Source organism: Mercenaria mercenaria, chromosome 7 (assembly GCF_021730395.1).
Source record: "Mercenaria mercenaria strain notata chromosome 7, MADL_Memer_1, whole genome shotgun sequence".
NCBI lineage: Eukaryota > Metazoa > Mollusca > Bivalvia > Venerida > Veneridae > Mercenaria > Mercenaria mercenaria.
In genome coordinates this window covers 34,662,482-34,679,582 of record NC_069367.1, presented here as the reverse complement: position 1 = coordinate 34,679,582, position 17,101 = coordinate 34,662,482, and the positions used below count along the sequence as shown (strand labels likewise).

The following is a 17,101-nucleotide window of genomic DNA, read 5'->3' as shown; positions in this document are numbered from 1 at the left end:
TTTTAGATGATATATTTTTCTGATGCTATTTTAGCGGCTTTTGTTTAATAACCAGTTGCGTACGGCTTTAAAGTTCATTCTTGCATAAAATTATTTCTGGCATGCACAAACAGGTAAAAAAAAAACGTGTACAAACTAGGACATTCTCGCTAGCAAGCGCTGTTGGTAAATGTTTTGGATATGCTGTTACGGGTCCCACGTAGACACACACAAAAAATGAATACCGAATCAGTGTTAGTCGAAGACGAAAAGTCGAAATCTTTTCATCTGCATTTCCATTAAATATCACTTTTTAAACCTACTTTTCCTTTAATCATGCAAAAAATTCTTCCTCTCTTGATACGCGACTGCACTGACGTTCAGTAGTATTGTATTATAACGCGTGTTTGTCTCAAAGTCATAATTTAGTCCCTGAAAAACATATAGAAAAATAAAATGTCGCTTTTTTAAATTAATTTCAATCGAGGACGTTGACATACATATATTATATCTTACATTAAAACATTTATTTTAAATGTTTGTGTATATGTAACACATCTATACAGCCTACAGATGCTGTGTAAAGAATTAACATGGCTCAGCTAGGTTTGTTTTGGTTTCGGCCCTTGGAAAATGCCGGACGTGTTTTTTTTCTTGGTGATAAATCCATGCCCAGAAAAGAGACCGTGTTTTGCAGAGTACTGTGCCTTGATTATTAAGCAAAATTGTTTATTGTGTTTCCCTTTAAACCACTGCGAGTATCCTTTTTATCTTGATTATCTTGACTTTACGCCGGTTTTGCTAAGTATTGTAACGACATATAATGAAACTTTTTAAACAAGCAGAGTTTATACCTTGCCCGACGCTGTTTGCAGTATACATAACATTGTAATTTAGATCAATCTAAAATTAGGGCCGTTCAGATTTTGGAGAAAAATAATGTGTCATTATGTACAGTGATCGACACGAGCTCAAAAATCGGAGTTTTATTGCAAGGTTTGAGAATTCAAGAAAAATTTGTTTGGCTAAAAGACAGTGACAGTGTCATAGCAAATGTTGTGATAAAACATTCCCTCCCCCCCAAACACACACACACACACACACACACACACACACACACACACACACGCACGCACGCACACGCACGCACGCGCACGCACACACACATTTTGAAATGTCGGATGAGACTATATATAAACAACTAATAAAAGGCGAAATGAAAACAGTCATCTTTTCCAAACCATTTTCACACCTGAAGATATATGCATGTTTATTATTGAAAAACGTACACTCGCGTTTAAAAGACAACGATAAGGAAACTCTTGAATCTGATAACATTAAAGAACTTGATACCGTAGTTTTTAGCTTTTAGAGCTAGTACATGTTAGCAACTTTACATTTTTCGATTGAGGAGAGATGATTTTTGCCCACTTCATTTGAAATAAGCTTGTACTGTTTGTTTCAGAATTCATGTATTCATAAGCTCATTTTAACAGTTAATAGTATTGTCCAAGTTGAAACAATGGACAAGTTCATTATAGAAATTTAGCGGTGTAAGGGTTAACAACTTAAAGAAACTAGTTGAATAAAATAAAGGTCAAACAATATCCGTACCATTATTATGCAATTACCCATAACTGACAAGTATTACGCCATTTCAAAATAGGAACCCATTACGTTATGTAATTTCCACTACGATATATATATCATCTTAATGATGAGAAAGAATACACTATCACCAATTTTAAACTTATCCCATTCGCAAGAGGTTAATAGTATACCATGTAACATGAGATTTCAGTCATGTGCTATGATATCATTGTTGGCAAGTTTACTGCGATTTAGGAAGATTAGAAAATAAAATATTGTTTTCGAAAAATGCAGTAAGGAAATAAAAATGTAACTATGTAGTTTCAGGTACCCCCCCCCCCCCCCCCACCTACCCCCTCCGACGAAAAGTCAGATATATATTGTAATAAAACAATACTGGTAGAACATATTTCAAATTAGGGACACGTTTGTCAACATTTGAAGATGTTCAAATTATAAAAGACATATATTTACTTATGATAAAACTGATTTCCGCTCCTGTGAAATGACAATAAAAGCGATACAATATTATAAGTTGTAAACTTGTACATTCATGAGACAATAAATGATCAAGGACATTTCTCAATCGTTATTACAATCACTTCCGTCTTCCTGGTTTGTTACTCTATCTATCTAAAATACAACCATTTAAGCCGTGTGATTATTAAACATACACTGTAGGAGTCAGATGATGCATTCCCTAAGTTATATGTACTTTAAATTGATTCACTAGGGGACGACCATTACAGGTTAAAAAGCAAATAAATTTCTGACGAAAATATGAAAGTACTTGTAAATCAAGTTTCAGTTTAGTGAATAAATAATCCGGTCCAAATTACAGGAAGAATGTTTTAAAGGATTCATACAAATTTGCCACGCTTGCAATAATTGTTCTACTGTTTTGCTTAATACATTCTCAATTCAGTGAAAGCAGGCATTTCAAAGTATTTATGTAAGTGTCAAATGGGCCTATGCTTCTAGTGTCTTTCTCAGATGTTGCGCAAATGTATTACTAAGCTACTTAGATGACCAACGGCTACAATCAATGATAATGTCTTAGATTAAAAAAGTAATCATTTTGTAACTCTATATAAATACATCGAAAAATAAAATAACGAAATGATAAGTTTTCTCACTAAAAATAAAATAAACTAGAAATGCTTTTGTAAAAAAGCGCATGTCTCCCCCAATGCAAAGTCCTATAGGCAAGAAGTCAATAGGGTTCAGGAGCGAAAGTCAAAGAGACACTGATGGTTGGCTGCAATAGGGATCATCTACTTGACATGTCCAGTCATCCCGCTAAATTTCAACACTCTTGGCCTAGTGGTTCTCGAGTTACTGTTCAGGCTCCTGTGACCTTGACCTTTGATCAAGTGACCTCAAAATAAATAGGGATCATCTACTCTGCATGTCCAATCATCCTATTAAGTTTCAACATTGTAGGTCAAGTGGTTCTCAAGTTATTTCCAAAAAATGATTTTACATGAACAGGCCACTGTGACCTTGACCTTTAATAGACTGACCCCAAAATCAATAGGGGTCATCTACTCTGCATGTTCAATCATCCTATGAAGTTTAAAACACTGGATCAAGTGGCTCTCAAGTTACTGACCGGAAACGGTTTTTATGTTCAGGTCCCTGTGACCTTGACCTTTAACGGAGAGACCCCAAAAACAATAGGGGTCATTTACTCTGCATGACCAATCATCCTATGAAGTTTCAACATTCTGGGTCGAGAGGTTCTCAAGTTATTGATTAGAAATGGTTTTCCATCTTAAGGCCCCTGTGACCTTGACCTTTAACAGAGTGACCCCAAAATCGTTAGGGGTCATCTACTATGCATGATCAATCATCCTATTAAGTTTCAACATTCTGGGTCAAGTGGTTCTCTAGTTATTGGTCGGAAATGGTTTTCAATGTTCAGGCCCCTGTGACCTTGACCTTTGACGGAGTAACCTCAAAATCAATAGGGATCATCTACCAATCATCCTATGAAGTTTCAACATTCTGGATCAAGTGGTTCTCTAGTTATTGATCGGAAATGGTTTTCAATGTTCAGGCCCCTGTGACCTTGACCTTTGACGGAGTAACCCCAAAAACAATAGGGGTCGTCTACTCCAGCAGCCCTACAACCCTATGAAGTTTGAAGGTTCTAGGTCAAATGGTTCTCCAGTTATTGCCCGGAAATGAAGTGTGACGTACGGACGGACGGACGGGCGGAAGGACGGACGGACGGAAGGACGGACAGAAGAACGGACGGACGGACAGGGAAAAAACAATATGTCTCCCCCAGAGGGGGGGGGGAGACATAACTACAATACAATTCGGCATTATTACTTTTTTTACAGTTTTCATGTAAGAAGGGTAACTACAGTACAAAGAACAGAAACACTCAGGCACACATAAAGATTGCATCCTCTAAAGTAAATATGTTGAAACTTGAAACTGATCTTTCAATGTCAAACAGTTTTATTTGCCTGTTCTGTTCGTAAGTACGGCAACGTAACTTTCCTGAAACTTTAACTGTTTTTTTCCCCTTTCTGCCACTTGTTGACGTTAATTTTTTCCTGTTTATAGTATTTTCTTCTACGTAATGAAGTATTACCATTGCTCAAAACAATTAAAATTGAAGTAACATTGGCATTTTAAACAGTAAGTAGAAAATCTACATAAGTATGAATATTTTCTTCCTGTTCAAAAATATAAGAATCTTGTATGACTGCCTGTGTAAAACAAGCAGTTCCCAACAATGTGGACTGGAAAACATAGCGCTATCTACGCAGTCCCGAAGATTGCAGTCCCGTGGATTGGGAAAACAGCAGACATGTTAGGTCTGTTTTCTTGGCTATCTTTAATATTATAACAACATTTTCAATGATATTGTAAATTAAAAATCGCTCATCCATTATGATGTCAACTTGCGCACGTGTAGCTCTTCCGACGGGAAAAGAAAAGATGATCACATACCTAGTCTGTCCCCACTAGGTCGTCAAGGAAAACAAGAGGACCATGATGGTCCTGAATCGCTCCCCTGTCCCAACATGACCCAGTTTTGAACTGAGTATGACATGGTTTTTCTATTATTTGACATAGTGACCTAGTGTTTGAGCTCATGTGACCCAGTTTTGAACCTGACCTAGATATCATCAAGATAAAAATTCTGACCAATTTTCATGAAGATCCATTGAAAACCATGGCCTCTAGAGAGGTCACAAGGTTTTTTATTATTTGACTTACTGACCTAGTTATTGACGGCACGTGACCCAATTTCGTATTTAACCTAGATATCATCACGGTGAACATTCTGACCAATTTTCATGAAGATCCATTCAAAAGTAGAGAGCCTCTAGAGTGGTCAGAAGGTTTTTCTATTTTTAGATCTATTGACCTAGCTTTTAATCGCAGTTGACCCAGTTTCAAACTTTACCTAGATATCATCAAGATGAACATTCAGACCAACTTTCCTACAGATCCCGTGAAAAATATGGCCTATAGAGAGGTCACAAGGGTTTTTTTATTATTTGACCTACTGACTTAGTTATTAATGGCACGTGACCCACTTTCAAACTTGACCTAGATATCATCAAGGTGAACATTCTGACCAATTTTTAAGAAAATCCATTCACAATTATGGCCTCTAGAGTGGTGACAATGTTTTTCTATTTTTAGACCTACTGACCTAGTTTTTGACCGCACGTGACCCTGTTTCAAACTTAACCTAGATATCATCATGATAAACATTCAGACCAACTTTCATACAGATCCCATGAAAAGTATGGTCTCTAGAGAGGTCACAAGGTTTTTCTATTATTTAACCTACTGACCTAGTTTTTGACGGCACGTAACCCAGTTTCAAACTTGATCTAGATATCATCAAGGTGAACATTCTGACCAATTTTCATGAAGATCTTATGAAAAATATGGCCTCTAGAGAGGTCACAAGGTTTTTCTATTTTTAGACCTACTGACCTAGTTTTTGACCGCACGTGACCCAGTTTCAAACTTGACCTAGATATCATTAAGATGAACATTCTGATAAATTTCCATAAAGACTCCATGCAAAATGTGACCTCTAGAGTGGTCAAAAGCAAACGTTTACGCACACACGGACGCACGGACGGACGACGGACGCTGCGCGATCACATAAACTCACCTTGTCACTTTGTGACAGGTGAGCTAATAAATGCTCATGTTTTACATATTGTTTCACTCTAGGTCATTCGAATGGAAAAGGCAACAGGCTAATGTAGATGACAAATTATAGCAAATATTTTAAGTAATGTATATGTAACTCTGGGCGCTACCTGTGCCGATTCGCTGTAAAACCAAAATCATTCGTTCATTTATTGAGCGTTAGAAATGTTATTCTTATTTATAAGACGTTGAATTTAACGACTCTAGGAAGTTATATAGCATTTTAAGGCAATACCAGTGACTCCCGTAGAGTTCTTAGTGGCCAGGTTTAGCACCTTCACTGTTAACGTTTTAGTTATTAATTCTGCTGTGTCACCGAATAATTCAAATACTGCTCAATAATCTTTGAGCATTGATATTGTACTTTAAGTACTTTGTCCACAAACACTTCCTTGTGTGTCAGGAAACCAAATGAGTTGTTTGTTTTCTGAAAATTCACATTATTTTCAAAACATATAAAGATATACATTGCAATATCAGATCCTTTTGTCAAAGTTGTTCTCATTACCATAGTTACCAAGACCAATTTAGATACAAATCAATGCAGATATAAATCTTATCTTAATATGAAACGAAAATGAAAATCCGCTATTAATATAATATTTCCAGCCTGAAGCAAACATGTTTAAATATAAATGCTGAATTGTCTTTTTTTTATACATAGTCATGGTATTTGTCATTCGGCATTTATTTTTAAGAGCTAGATCAGATCTCGTCACTGCGGCCAAAGTTTTACTAGAACACAATATTAACAGGTTAAATATTTTCCTACTGTTGCTGATTTTAATAATGATCGTAAGCTTGTGTCATATTTGGTGTCCTGTTCTTAGTTATAATCTGTTTCATTTACGCATCTACAATTCATTCGAATGTGTACATAAACGGGTATAATTTAATTGAATGTACGAAACAATCTCTTGAAGCGATTCTCAGCAAACGTTGAAAAAATAACTAGCATCGTATAAGTATCTCGATTTTATTTTGCATTTCTTTACATCAAATAATTAATACAGATATCAGTAGAATCATTGTTTAGAATAAAAATACCATATCTTGCATTTAATAATACACATTCTTATAAAAATATATTTCATAATGCACACATGTATCGCAAACGCTAAATTAAACAGTCGTTTCTTTGCGCTTCGCATATACTTTAATTGTGTCCAGTTTATCAAGTGACCTGGCTGCATAATTGTCAACAGAAAGAGGGTCCATCTGCTCTAAATGTATCGACAGATAACCACTAGATACACTGTCGCTGAAATTGAATGACGAACATATGAGCTGACTTTTAGTGTCATTCTTTTCATGCGCTCTTTTAAGATGCATGCCACTGGCGGAGATGTGGCAACTGCCAAGAGCTGAAATAAGTTTATCCTTTGGTGATTCTTCGTCGTCTGACGAAGCACTACTCCGAGAAGATGAAACATTGTCACTTGATGGAGATTGGCTTCTTGGTTTAGGTAGTTCAACGTCTCCAGGAATTTCTTCAAAGAAGAATTCAGACGGCTGGGCATCCACTTGATCATGTTGCCGGTTATATCCAAGGTACAAGTCTGTACAACAATAACAATGTAAGAAATACTAAAATGTTTGCGTAACAATACTAGCCCTATTGTGGATAATTTGATGCATTTAATTCATTGAAAATAATACGGGAATGTTCCTCACATCTAAAGAAGTGCAGATTCAATTAATCTTGTTTGTCTTTACGAAGAAAGTACGGTTTCTTATACAACAAAACATCGATAAAAACTATCAATTTTTCAATGGACACTGAAGTAGACTGAGTAGAAGTTTGCAAAATGTTTTAAAAAGTATTACAATGGACGAAATATCATTAATCATATGCATAAAACTCACCTTTTTCTTTTACTTTAAATTTTATGTCACTAGCAGTCTTCTGCATCTGAAACCATTCAGGTTCATTCTGAAAAGATTATGATCAGAGACATTGTCAACGATGTTGATATATGAGCCGTGCCATGGGAAAACCAACATAGTGAGTTTGCGACCAGCATGGATCCAGACCAGCCTGCGCATCCGCGCAGTCTGGCCAGGATCCATGCTGTTCGCTAACAGTTTCTCCAATTCCAATAGGCTTTAAAAGCGAACAGCATGGATCCTGACCAGACTGCGCGGATGCGCAGGCTGGTCTGGATCCATGCTGGTCGCAAACCCACTATGTTGGTTTTCTCATGGCACGGCTCGATGTCATATGTTTGTCGACAAAAATGCATATCTGTTTTTGTTTAAACCGTTTGAATGATAACGTTTGACTTTGTTTTCTATATTATTTTGTTTAAGCTCTGATAGTTGGTAATCGTTACATTTAGTGCAGTGTATTTGAGCCTACCTTAACGATTATCTCATTTTTGGAGCCAACACCGATATAGTTCTTACCACTCTCGTCGCAAAGTGCTGCATCAAAGTAAACTTGTCCCTCACAGTCCTGCCAGTACCTTTCGTGCTTACAAATTATTTCTGAAATGAAGACAATCATAACTGTGTTTGTACAGAAATCGATACTTATTTGAGGAATCTTATTCGATTTTTCGAAGGCGTATATTAAATGATTATGTGAGATACTTTCAATTATTCATCAAGTTAGGTGCTTTCTTCTACTGCAATAAATAAAACTGGACCGTCATTTTTATAAATTGTATGGTAATATTATTATTATTATTTCATTTATTTTATTTTGTTAATTGTTGGATGATTAATATTATTATGAGTAGTATAGCTTTATTTCTTCTCTTTTTTTTGTTTAAAGTAAACGTATTTTATCTTACTTGTACTGTCGTTAACCGTTCCAGATGCAACATCAGCAGTAACTTGTTGATTTTTTATGTCTAAGAAAAGCTGTGTTCCGCGGATTTTGTAGCGGTTTTTGGTTGTCATTTCAACATATTTATTGTCTGATTTCTTAAACTTCGCCTTTTCTACCACAGGTTGGCCCTCTGAAAATGATCAACTACAACATATACACGTGAATTAAATGAATTTGGTACAAAATTATTTTATCTATGTTAATTTGTACTAGGATTCTAATAACAACAATGATGTGTTAAATTCTCAAATAAATTTGTGTCAAAATAAAAGATATCTATATAAGTTAAACATATTTCATTCTTTTTTTGGTGTCTCAGATGAAAGGTTTTCTTTTATACTTTGCATAACAGGATACTCTATTAAAATAACTACCTCTCCGGTTTGTTTTAAGAATTATCTTTCTAGGAAAATATTTAACACTTCAGCGTCAATTGATTGCAGTTACCGTTTTGACTAGTTACATCAACGGCATACTTACTAAATGCTAGACTTCTGAACAAATCTCAGATCGTAGATATGTTGGCGAAGATCGTTGTTAAGTTATGTAAAAAGAAAGTATTTACCAGAAATCGGCGGAGATCCTGGAGCAAGAATGGCACTTGTTTCAATCCAAATCCATTTGCGCGTCGGTTTTCTACGTATGACCTAAAGTTCAAAAGTAATTACCACCATCATATACGTTATCGAGAAATTATCTTGTAATGACTCCAATTTCAAATGTAAAAACTAATTACTTAGATTATGAACGGTTATTAAAATTTGAATAGATTATAAAAAAAGAATGAAAAATAAAACAGATACGTTATTTACAATGATATTCATAAATATTCAGAAATTCCAAGACTCATATGAGCGTGAGTTTTTCCCGTCGAGCACGAATATCATGCACTTTTCGACATTGCAGCAATAATCAGACATGGTGTGCATTACACAGGCGTTATAATAGGAAGCAGGAAACCGAATGTCATGCATGCATTCAATTTTGAGAGTTGGGTATGTCAAACGCTTTACAGCGCTCACCCTCCCTTTCCCGTCCGATTGTTTGTCCTAATGATACTGAAGTATTTTCAAAACGTTATTTTTAAACATTAAATACATTAGAACGAGACAAAGTTGGTAGGATTTTGAAGTTGCAATGATTAATCATCCGCTGTTACCTGTGTTGACTTGATTGTTAATTCTATCAAGTTTGTGCAAAGTGTGTGATATCTGAGATATCAGTTAAACCTACCAAGGCAAATCTGGTTTGTCCATCGACCTTGACATTACGAAATAAGCCAAGAACTTCATTGTGCGATTTGTCTGGAACCTCATCATCATCCAAAACCAATAATTCATCATAGTCTCTGCAGAATTGAAAGAAAATACAATAATAAACAAAAAGGAATCAGTAACACAGTATAAAATATTCTACCGAAATATAAAATGAGGAACCTGATTCGTATTTGCCTGAACTTTGACTTGTTTTGTCTCCCCTTACAGTGTGAGAGGGAACAGTCACACTTTATCCATTGTTCCCTTTTGTGAATTCCTTGCTTTTTCCTTCATTTAAAATAACAGTAGTCTATCAGTTACCTCAAGTTATGCACTCGTTAAACAGTATTAATGTGGAACCTACTCTATTCTCATCAGTCCTGCTGGACCATTTTCTAAAATGTCAATGAGAAAATGTCTGTAGTATCTGCTGCCATCCTTTTGTCTTCTTTCGTATGTCCGTAATGTTGCCTCGAATTCCTCCTTTATATTTTCATGCAGTATCACAATGCGTGTTTCTTCATCTGGTGCCTTTAAAGTAAAGGTACATGGATAGGTATGTTACACTTAGTATGAATTAATTAAACTATCAATTACTGATCTACAGAAAAAGTAACTAAGACCAAATATTCATTTTCTGTAAAAATGTATCTACAACATACATATAAGTAAATTTAATTTGAAAGACGAACACATTAAAAACAACCCATACAACTGTAGCTGAATGTGTGCTATAAAACTATAAACTAATGAATGAGTATATATAAGGCATAACATTACTCGTAATTGACCCAGTTGTATATTTTGTAGGAAAGTGAGATGTGTTGGGACTTTGCTGTTCTTTTCAGGGATGGGATTCGTGTAATAAATGCCCATCGCCTTTGACTCACAGGAGATTGTTCTTGTTACCTACCGTCTTTTAACGAATACATACCTAATATTGATAATAGAAAAATGATGAAGAAAGGAAAACCAAGAATTTAAAAATAAATTTATATCGATTAATTACTTGCATACATTATATAAACCTATAAATATACAAGCTGAACGTATATTCTCAGACACATGGCATTGATAGATAATTTTTTAACACTTATAGTTTGAAGTCCGATATAACAATTAGGTCCGTAAGGAAATTAATTAAATTGAACCTTCTTTCATTATAATAACACTCCTTAAAATTCATGAATATTGTTGTGTGTTTCCTCTTTTGTGTTTATTCATGAAAATTATACTGACATACTTGACATACTTCTAGTTTGCGTCTTTCTCTTGACACAAGGCTATCACAAATTTGATCGACATTCTATTGTCATGGGAAATCTGGGTTTTGAACAGAAAATAATCTGAATCGATTTCTTGGGCGTAAAATGTATTTAAGCACCTCAAAGCCTTTGTGTTCTAATCTGCCTTCCATTCAAACAAAAAAAAGTATTTTTTAAGTTTTCAAGACATAATTAATTTTGAAATCAAATTTCAAAAATTAACTAATACATATCTGATCCCCTTTGTTGTTCACCACCACTTGAAAGATAGCTCCTGTCACTCTTACTAAACTTAAGCTTGAAATGTGCTAATCGCGTTAGTATATGACAACAATTTAATAGTTTTTATGAGATAAACTCTTAAACAAGAATCATGATAACCAAACTTTATGTCTCTTATATCGAATAGAAACAATCAATAAAAAAACATATATAAATTTTATTACCTCCTTGTGCAAACGTCGGTCTCTTCTGAAGACACGGATAGGTGGTAAACACCCAAAACATGTTTGCCCGCCCTTCGGACTGTCAGCGTCCTTAATATTGTGTGTTTGTTGTAGCACTCGCATATTTACACTGTAATAAATGTGTGATAAGTTTATATAACCATATGTCCCCTGGTCTAGGTTTTTCCCACTTATATCAGCCGTAAATAAATTTAATGTATGCTTCAATGACTAAGTATCTATAATATACATCCGCATGCTCTATGCTCTTCAAGAATGGAGGAAATCTATCTATCGTGGGAAAAGCTTTATCATACCACAACTGTACGCATGAGGCGAATAATAGAAACTATCCGCTAGCGGTTTATATACCGAGAAATGGATAGGCTTGTGTTTATACTTCGACGCGTAGAATTTAAAGGTCAAAGTTATGGATTTATTTGTTTTGTTTGAGGGTATGCCAGGATTTTAAAAATTATTGCAGTTATTTAACGGTACTCCTGGATTCTGTATACCAGTATTAAGCTGTTCGCCATTTCCCCACATAAATCAGCAATTGATGTCTAAAACATTTATCAATTGTCATGAAAATAATACGCCTCGCCTGGATATCGAACTCATGACCCCACGTTCCGTAGATCTGCCCTCTGCCTACTTAGCTAAATGGGCTGATCTAACGATGAAAATAATCATACTGAGTTAACTTTAGAATTTTAGATTTTTATGGGTTTTCAACAGAAAATGCCAATGTTTTGCAAGTGATCTTACTAAGTAAGATGGCATTAAAGGACATTTCAGTTATACACAAAACCAAAGGATCTCCAAACAAAAAACTGCATTAAGGTCATTTCACAAAGTAACCAAACAGGAAACGAATCTATCCAAAGTCACTACTAGATCTAGTGGCTAAAATTTCTGGATTAAGATTGTAGGAAAACTTTTTCTAATAAAAAGAAAATAAGAAATTATGTTATATAAATTTGTGTGACCCTTTTCCCTTTTAATAGCCAAATCGCCCCCCCGAAGGGGAATTTAAGGGGATCCCCCAAAAGAGATTTAAAGCTGGGGGGATACCACAATTTTAATTTTGGATTGCATGATATCTTTAATATTTTTTGGACCCATTTATAAAGACATATAGCAAAATTGTGAGAAAAAGTGGGCCTTTCCCCGTTTGGACCACATCGGTGTTCCAAAGTATTCTCTGACCCTTTAAAAAAACAAAATCGTAAAAGATAGTTCTCGGACCAGGGAAAAAATAAAAGACATAGAAAATGTTATGTAACCAGAATTTCGGTTATAAACTCGCCGCATTCCACATACATTTGTATACAATGAAACCGAAACGAAAGCACCTTGAAAAATATATGTGGAAGCCAAAAACGGAAAATAAAATAAAAAGTAAAATGGCATCATTTGAATTAGATAATTTCATTTTGGCCATCATTTGTTTACAAATATATGATCCGTTTCTCTAATAAGCACTAGAGTGATAGTATGGCATGCCAAGTACCCATTATCATCTCACATATTTGATATAGGGTACGAGTCAGGCTTTGTAAACTCTGTACTGCCAGGGTACGTAGTAATACGTATTTATAAAATACAGGCAAACACGTTGTGCACTGAAATGACATGTTAAAAATTTAAAAATGTTCTTGTACTTTCAATATTTCGTTTAAGTCTTTTCTGAAAGTATCTCAGTGCATATTTAAACCACTTACAACGTGTAACGTAATGTAAAAGGCGAAATCCCACAGCATAAAAATCCGACAACTGCGCAATACAAATGTACTTCCTGATATTTGACCCAATACTGATTCACATAAATTAACTTCCTCCTTCGTTAAGGAAACAAAGTGAATTGTTGGGTTTTAAAATAGGTGATTTAACGATTTGACAGTAAAGATATATGATGCAATTTCAGATATCTTTGCGAAAGCAATCTTAAAAATCATATTAACTATACCAGGACATATCTTGACAATTTATCTTTGACGAAATGAAAATATAAAAAAAAACTTGATGCAAACATATTTTGGCCTGAAACGACTGTGTTTGTTACATCTACGTTATCATTTAGCATGTCAGAAGTGTAAGTTAACGCTAATATAAAGCGTTTAACTGCATACAGACTGAATTATACTTTTTAAAAATGTATTTGCCCTCTTTATGAAACTAGTTACTGTTCCGTTTCTAAAACTTTCCTATAATCATATGCGCATCTACAATTTCTTTAAATTTTTAAAGAATAAGATCTGCCAACAACACGAAGCTCAAAAACTTATTTTGAATTTAACATTTTGTGAAGTAAGCTATTATACATTTAGCAATATTACAACGAACAAATACACTCATATTTCAAGACATGCAAATGTGAATTCAGAAATAAGTGACCGCTTCGTTAGTTAGAAATACTCCTTACCTTTGTTCAATTGATCTAATTATATGACTGCATAATTGTCACTGGTAACATGGTTCATATGTTTCAAATAGATCGACTAATAGCCGCTAGATACACTTTCATTCATATCGATGACCGAAAAATGACTCGACTCATATTGTCATTCTTTCGATAATTTCGCTATTTTAATTGTATGTGGTAGACGGAAATATTGCAATTTCCAAACGCTGATTTCTTGGACAATACGAAGAAAAGCTCTTACTCTGATGGAAACACACTAACAATTTCCCAATTTCTGTCAGAGCAAAACCACTAAGTAAAACATTGTGCGAGGAATCGCTTCTTGGTATATCGAAATCAATCTCCTGGAATTTTTAAAAGAGGATTTCAGAAATCAGGGCTTCCATTCAATGACTTAATACCGTTCTCGGTTATATTCCAAGTCTGTTAAAAGTGTTTGCATTATACCTTTGACTTATATAGTGACAGACATAAAATTATTAACATTTAAAAAATGCATATCTGTTGTACATAAAGATTCATAAGATAGACTGTCAAAGTTTATTGAAATGCAGTTTTAGTTAGCTCCATTTGTTTTCACATGAAGCGAGATGCTATTGTTTGCTCAGTTGTCTCACAAGCCATCTCTTTATCATTGCTTCTGAACGCTACTGTTGGAATTAATACCGATATAGTTTTCATTGCTGCCGTCGCCAAGCGCTGCTTAAAAATAACTTATCGCTTGGTATCCGTGAAGTACCTTTCACGCTAACAATTTCTTCTTTTGAAGTCAAACCGATAACTGTATGAAACCCGATATTATGTTGTTATATATGTTGGAAATTCTTCATAGCAAGATTTCAAGCAAAACAAAGTACTCTGATGCAAGTATCAAAAACCACAATTATTTTCACAAATAACTACTTCACATTCATCTGAAAATAATCACCCCTACGCAATTGACCATTGACTCTCCAGTGTCTTCTGCCCGGTAATTTACTAGTATTACATCGTAGATGACGTCACAGAAAGCGTATTAAGATACATTGTGTTCAAACGTATATTTACATCATTTGTTGAGTTTTTGCAGATTAAAATAACATACAGTTATCGGTGAAAGAAGGCATTCATTTTCCGACGTTGAACTTACACACGCATTGAATGTATACTAAAATCTTCGGTTATACCTAACCCCTAACCTTTAGTCAGTATATTACACACTCAAAGCGTGCGTTCATCCAGTAGGTGCGAATTAATGTTTGCATATCGATTTACGTCATTTCAGCCGGCCCTTTGTTTACAGTAATGTTATCCGTCGCTGTATATTAAAGATAGCAAATACTCGGTGCGCAGAATGAGATTAATCCTCTTTGTCGAAGGTACATTTGTACTTAGTAGAAGTGATCCTTACTGAACGGTATCTATTCTTAAATAACAATAGTGTATATAGCGATGTAGCTTCCCTCGTTTCATGTGCATGTGCCAAGTAACCTTGACATTAACCGTGACCTTGACCAATTTAGTACACCTATCGGGCATGAGGAGGGTGAGAAATGAGAAATTTCTCCAAAATTGCCAGAATATATAGAGGAGGTACTCCTCACTGCATCCTCCTACATTCTCTAGCCCTTCTCGTGCCCGAAAGAGTACACATGGCTGTGCAGGAGGTCAACCATCAGTCCCCTGAAACGATATAACACGTACAAAGAGTCATTGGTTATGATGGCAAAGCCCGCGTTTTAATAATCTGACTTCGTTTAGTACACCTATCGGGCATGAGGAGGGCGAGAAATGAGAAATTTCTCATCATGCCGCAATATATAGGAGGTACTCCTCACTGCATCCTCCTACCTTCTCTAGCCCTCCTCTTGCCCGAAAGGGTACACATGGTTGCGCAGGAGGTCAACCATCAAGTCCCTTGAAACGACATAAAACGAACAAAGAGTCAATGGTTATTTAATAATCTGACTTCATTTTAAGTCCGTCTAATCGGTCTATGGCTCGGAGCTTTCAAGAAGCGGTGCCAAGGGAGATAACATCACCCAAGTAGTCCCTGATTCTTTTAAAATTATTTTTATATTTACCCTTTAACTTTTACGTGGGGTATAGTAGTATGACTTACTTACATGGATATATATGTCTTGGAATCACCACTATATACTTCAGCTTGTCAATAATCGATACGTAGAAAATATATTACGTATTAAATATCAATATATATTTATAGAGATAAATCCATAAGCAGGGTGAATAAAATAAACAAAATTTTGTGTGATTCAAATAAGTCTTTAAATTATTTTTATATTTACCCTTTAACTTTTACGCGGAGTATAGTAGTATGACCTACTTACATGGATATATATGTCTTGGAATCCCCACTATATTCTTCAGCTTGTCAATAATCGATACGTAGAGAATATATTAGATTTAATTTATAGAAATATATCCATTAGCAGAGTGAATAAAACAACAACAAATTTTAGTATGATTCAGATAGGTGTTTAAAAGTTTAACGTGTTTATATTTAGACTTTACATATACTTCTTTATGCTCGGTTAAGCGTTTATTGTTTAAGCGCGCTATTTAAACCTCAATAACTAACGCCAATCTAACAGTTGCTATTAGTGACATGTATCGCGTGTAAAAGGGATACCCTAGAAACCCAAAAACGTATATCAGCACTAGGCCGTGGTGTGTTTCGTCATGGACGTTCTATATTTAGAATGAAGGTAACCTACATTTATCTAAGTCGGTCAAGGTCACTGTCTCGGTCACTGACTTTGGCACATGCACATGAAACGGGGCAGCAACAGCTCTATATATCCTATTAATGACTTTTTCTCAACTAAACTAGTGGTCACTATGATGGTCGTGAGTCTTGCCAAACAATTATCATGTTCTTATAAAAATATAAGGGTAGACTTTTGAAAACACTTTATTACAAGGCATCGCTAATTTATAACATTCATGCATACGTGTTCTGTTTTGTCAACATTTCACTAAACGGGCACTTACTTATTTATCTGTTATAACTTGAAAAGGCTCTTGTGTTTTCAATATTTCGTATAAGTAATTTCTTAACGCATGCCTAGTTAAAGCATTTAATAGATGCGGCGGAATCCCATAGTGAAAGA

General features: G+C 35.0%; 1 protein-coding gene across 2 annotated transcripts; it reads right to left on the bottom strand.

The window, feature by feature from the left end:
- Positions 1–6,725: 6,725 nt before the first annotated feature.
- On the bottom strand, positions 6,726–16,466 carry LOC123554442 (uncharacterized). 2 transcript variants are annotated; one of them, XM_045344593.2, is made up of 9 exons: positions 16,319–16,466; positions 11,564–11,693; positions 10,217–10,383; positions 9,830–9,944; positions 9,162–9,243; positions 8,559–8,726; positions 8,123–8,250; positions 7,630–7,696; positions 6,726–7,322 (listed from the first exon to the last, which is right to left on the bottom strand). In XM_045344593.2, exons 2-9 carry the CDS (start codon positions 11,684–11,686, stop codon positions 6,886–6,888), a joined length of 1,287 nt encoding a protein of 428 aa, XP_045200528.2. In that variant the 5' UTR covers positions 11,687–11,693; positions 16,319–16,466; the 3' UTR covers positions 6,726–6,885. The 2 variants fall into 2 exon arrangements, with proteins under 2 accessions (XP_045200528.2, XP_045200529.2); XM_045344594.2 differs by lacking the exon at positions 16,319–16,466 and adding an exon at positions 13,989–14,206.
- Between the last annotated feature and the right edge of the window lie 635 nt (positions 16,467–17,101).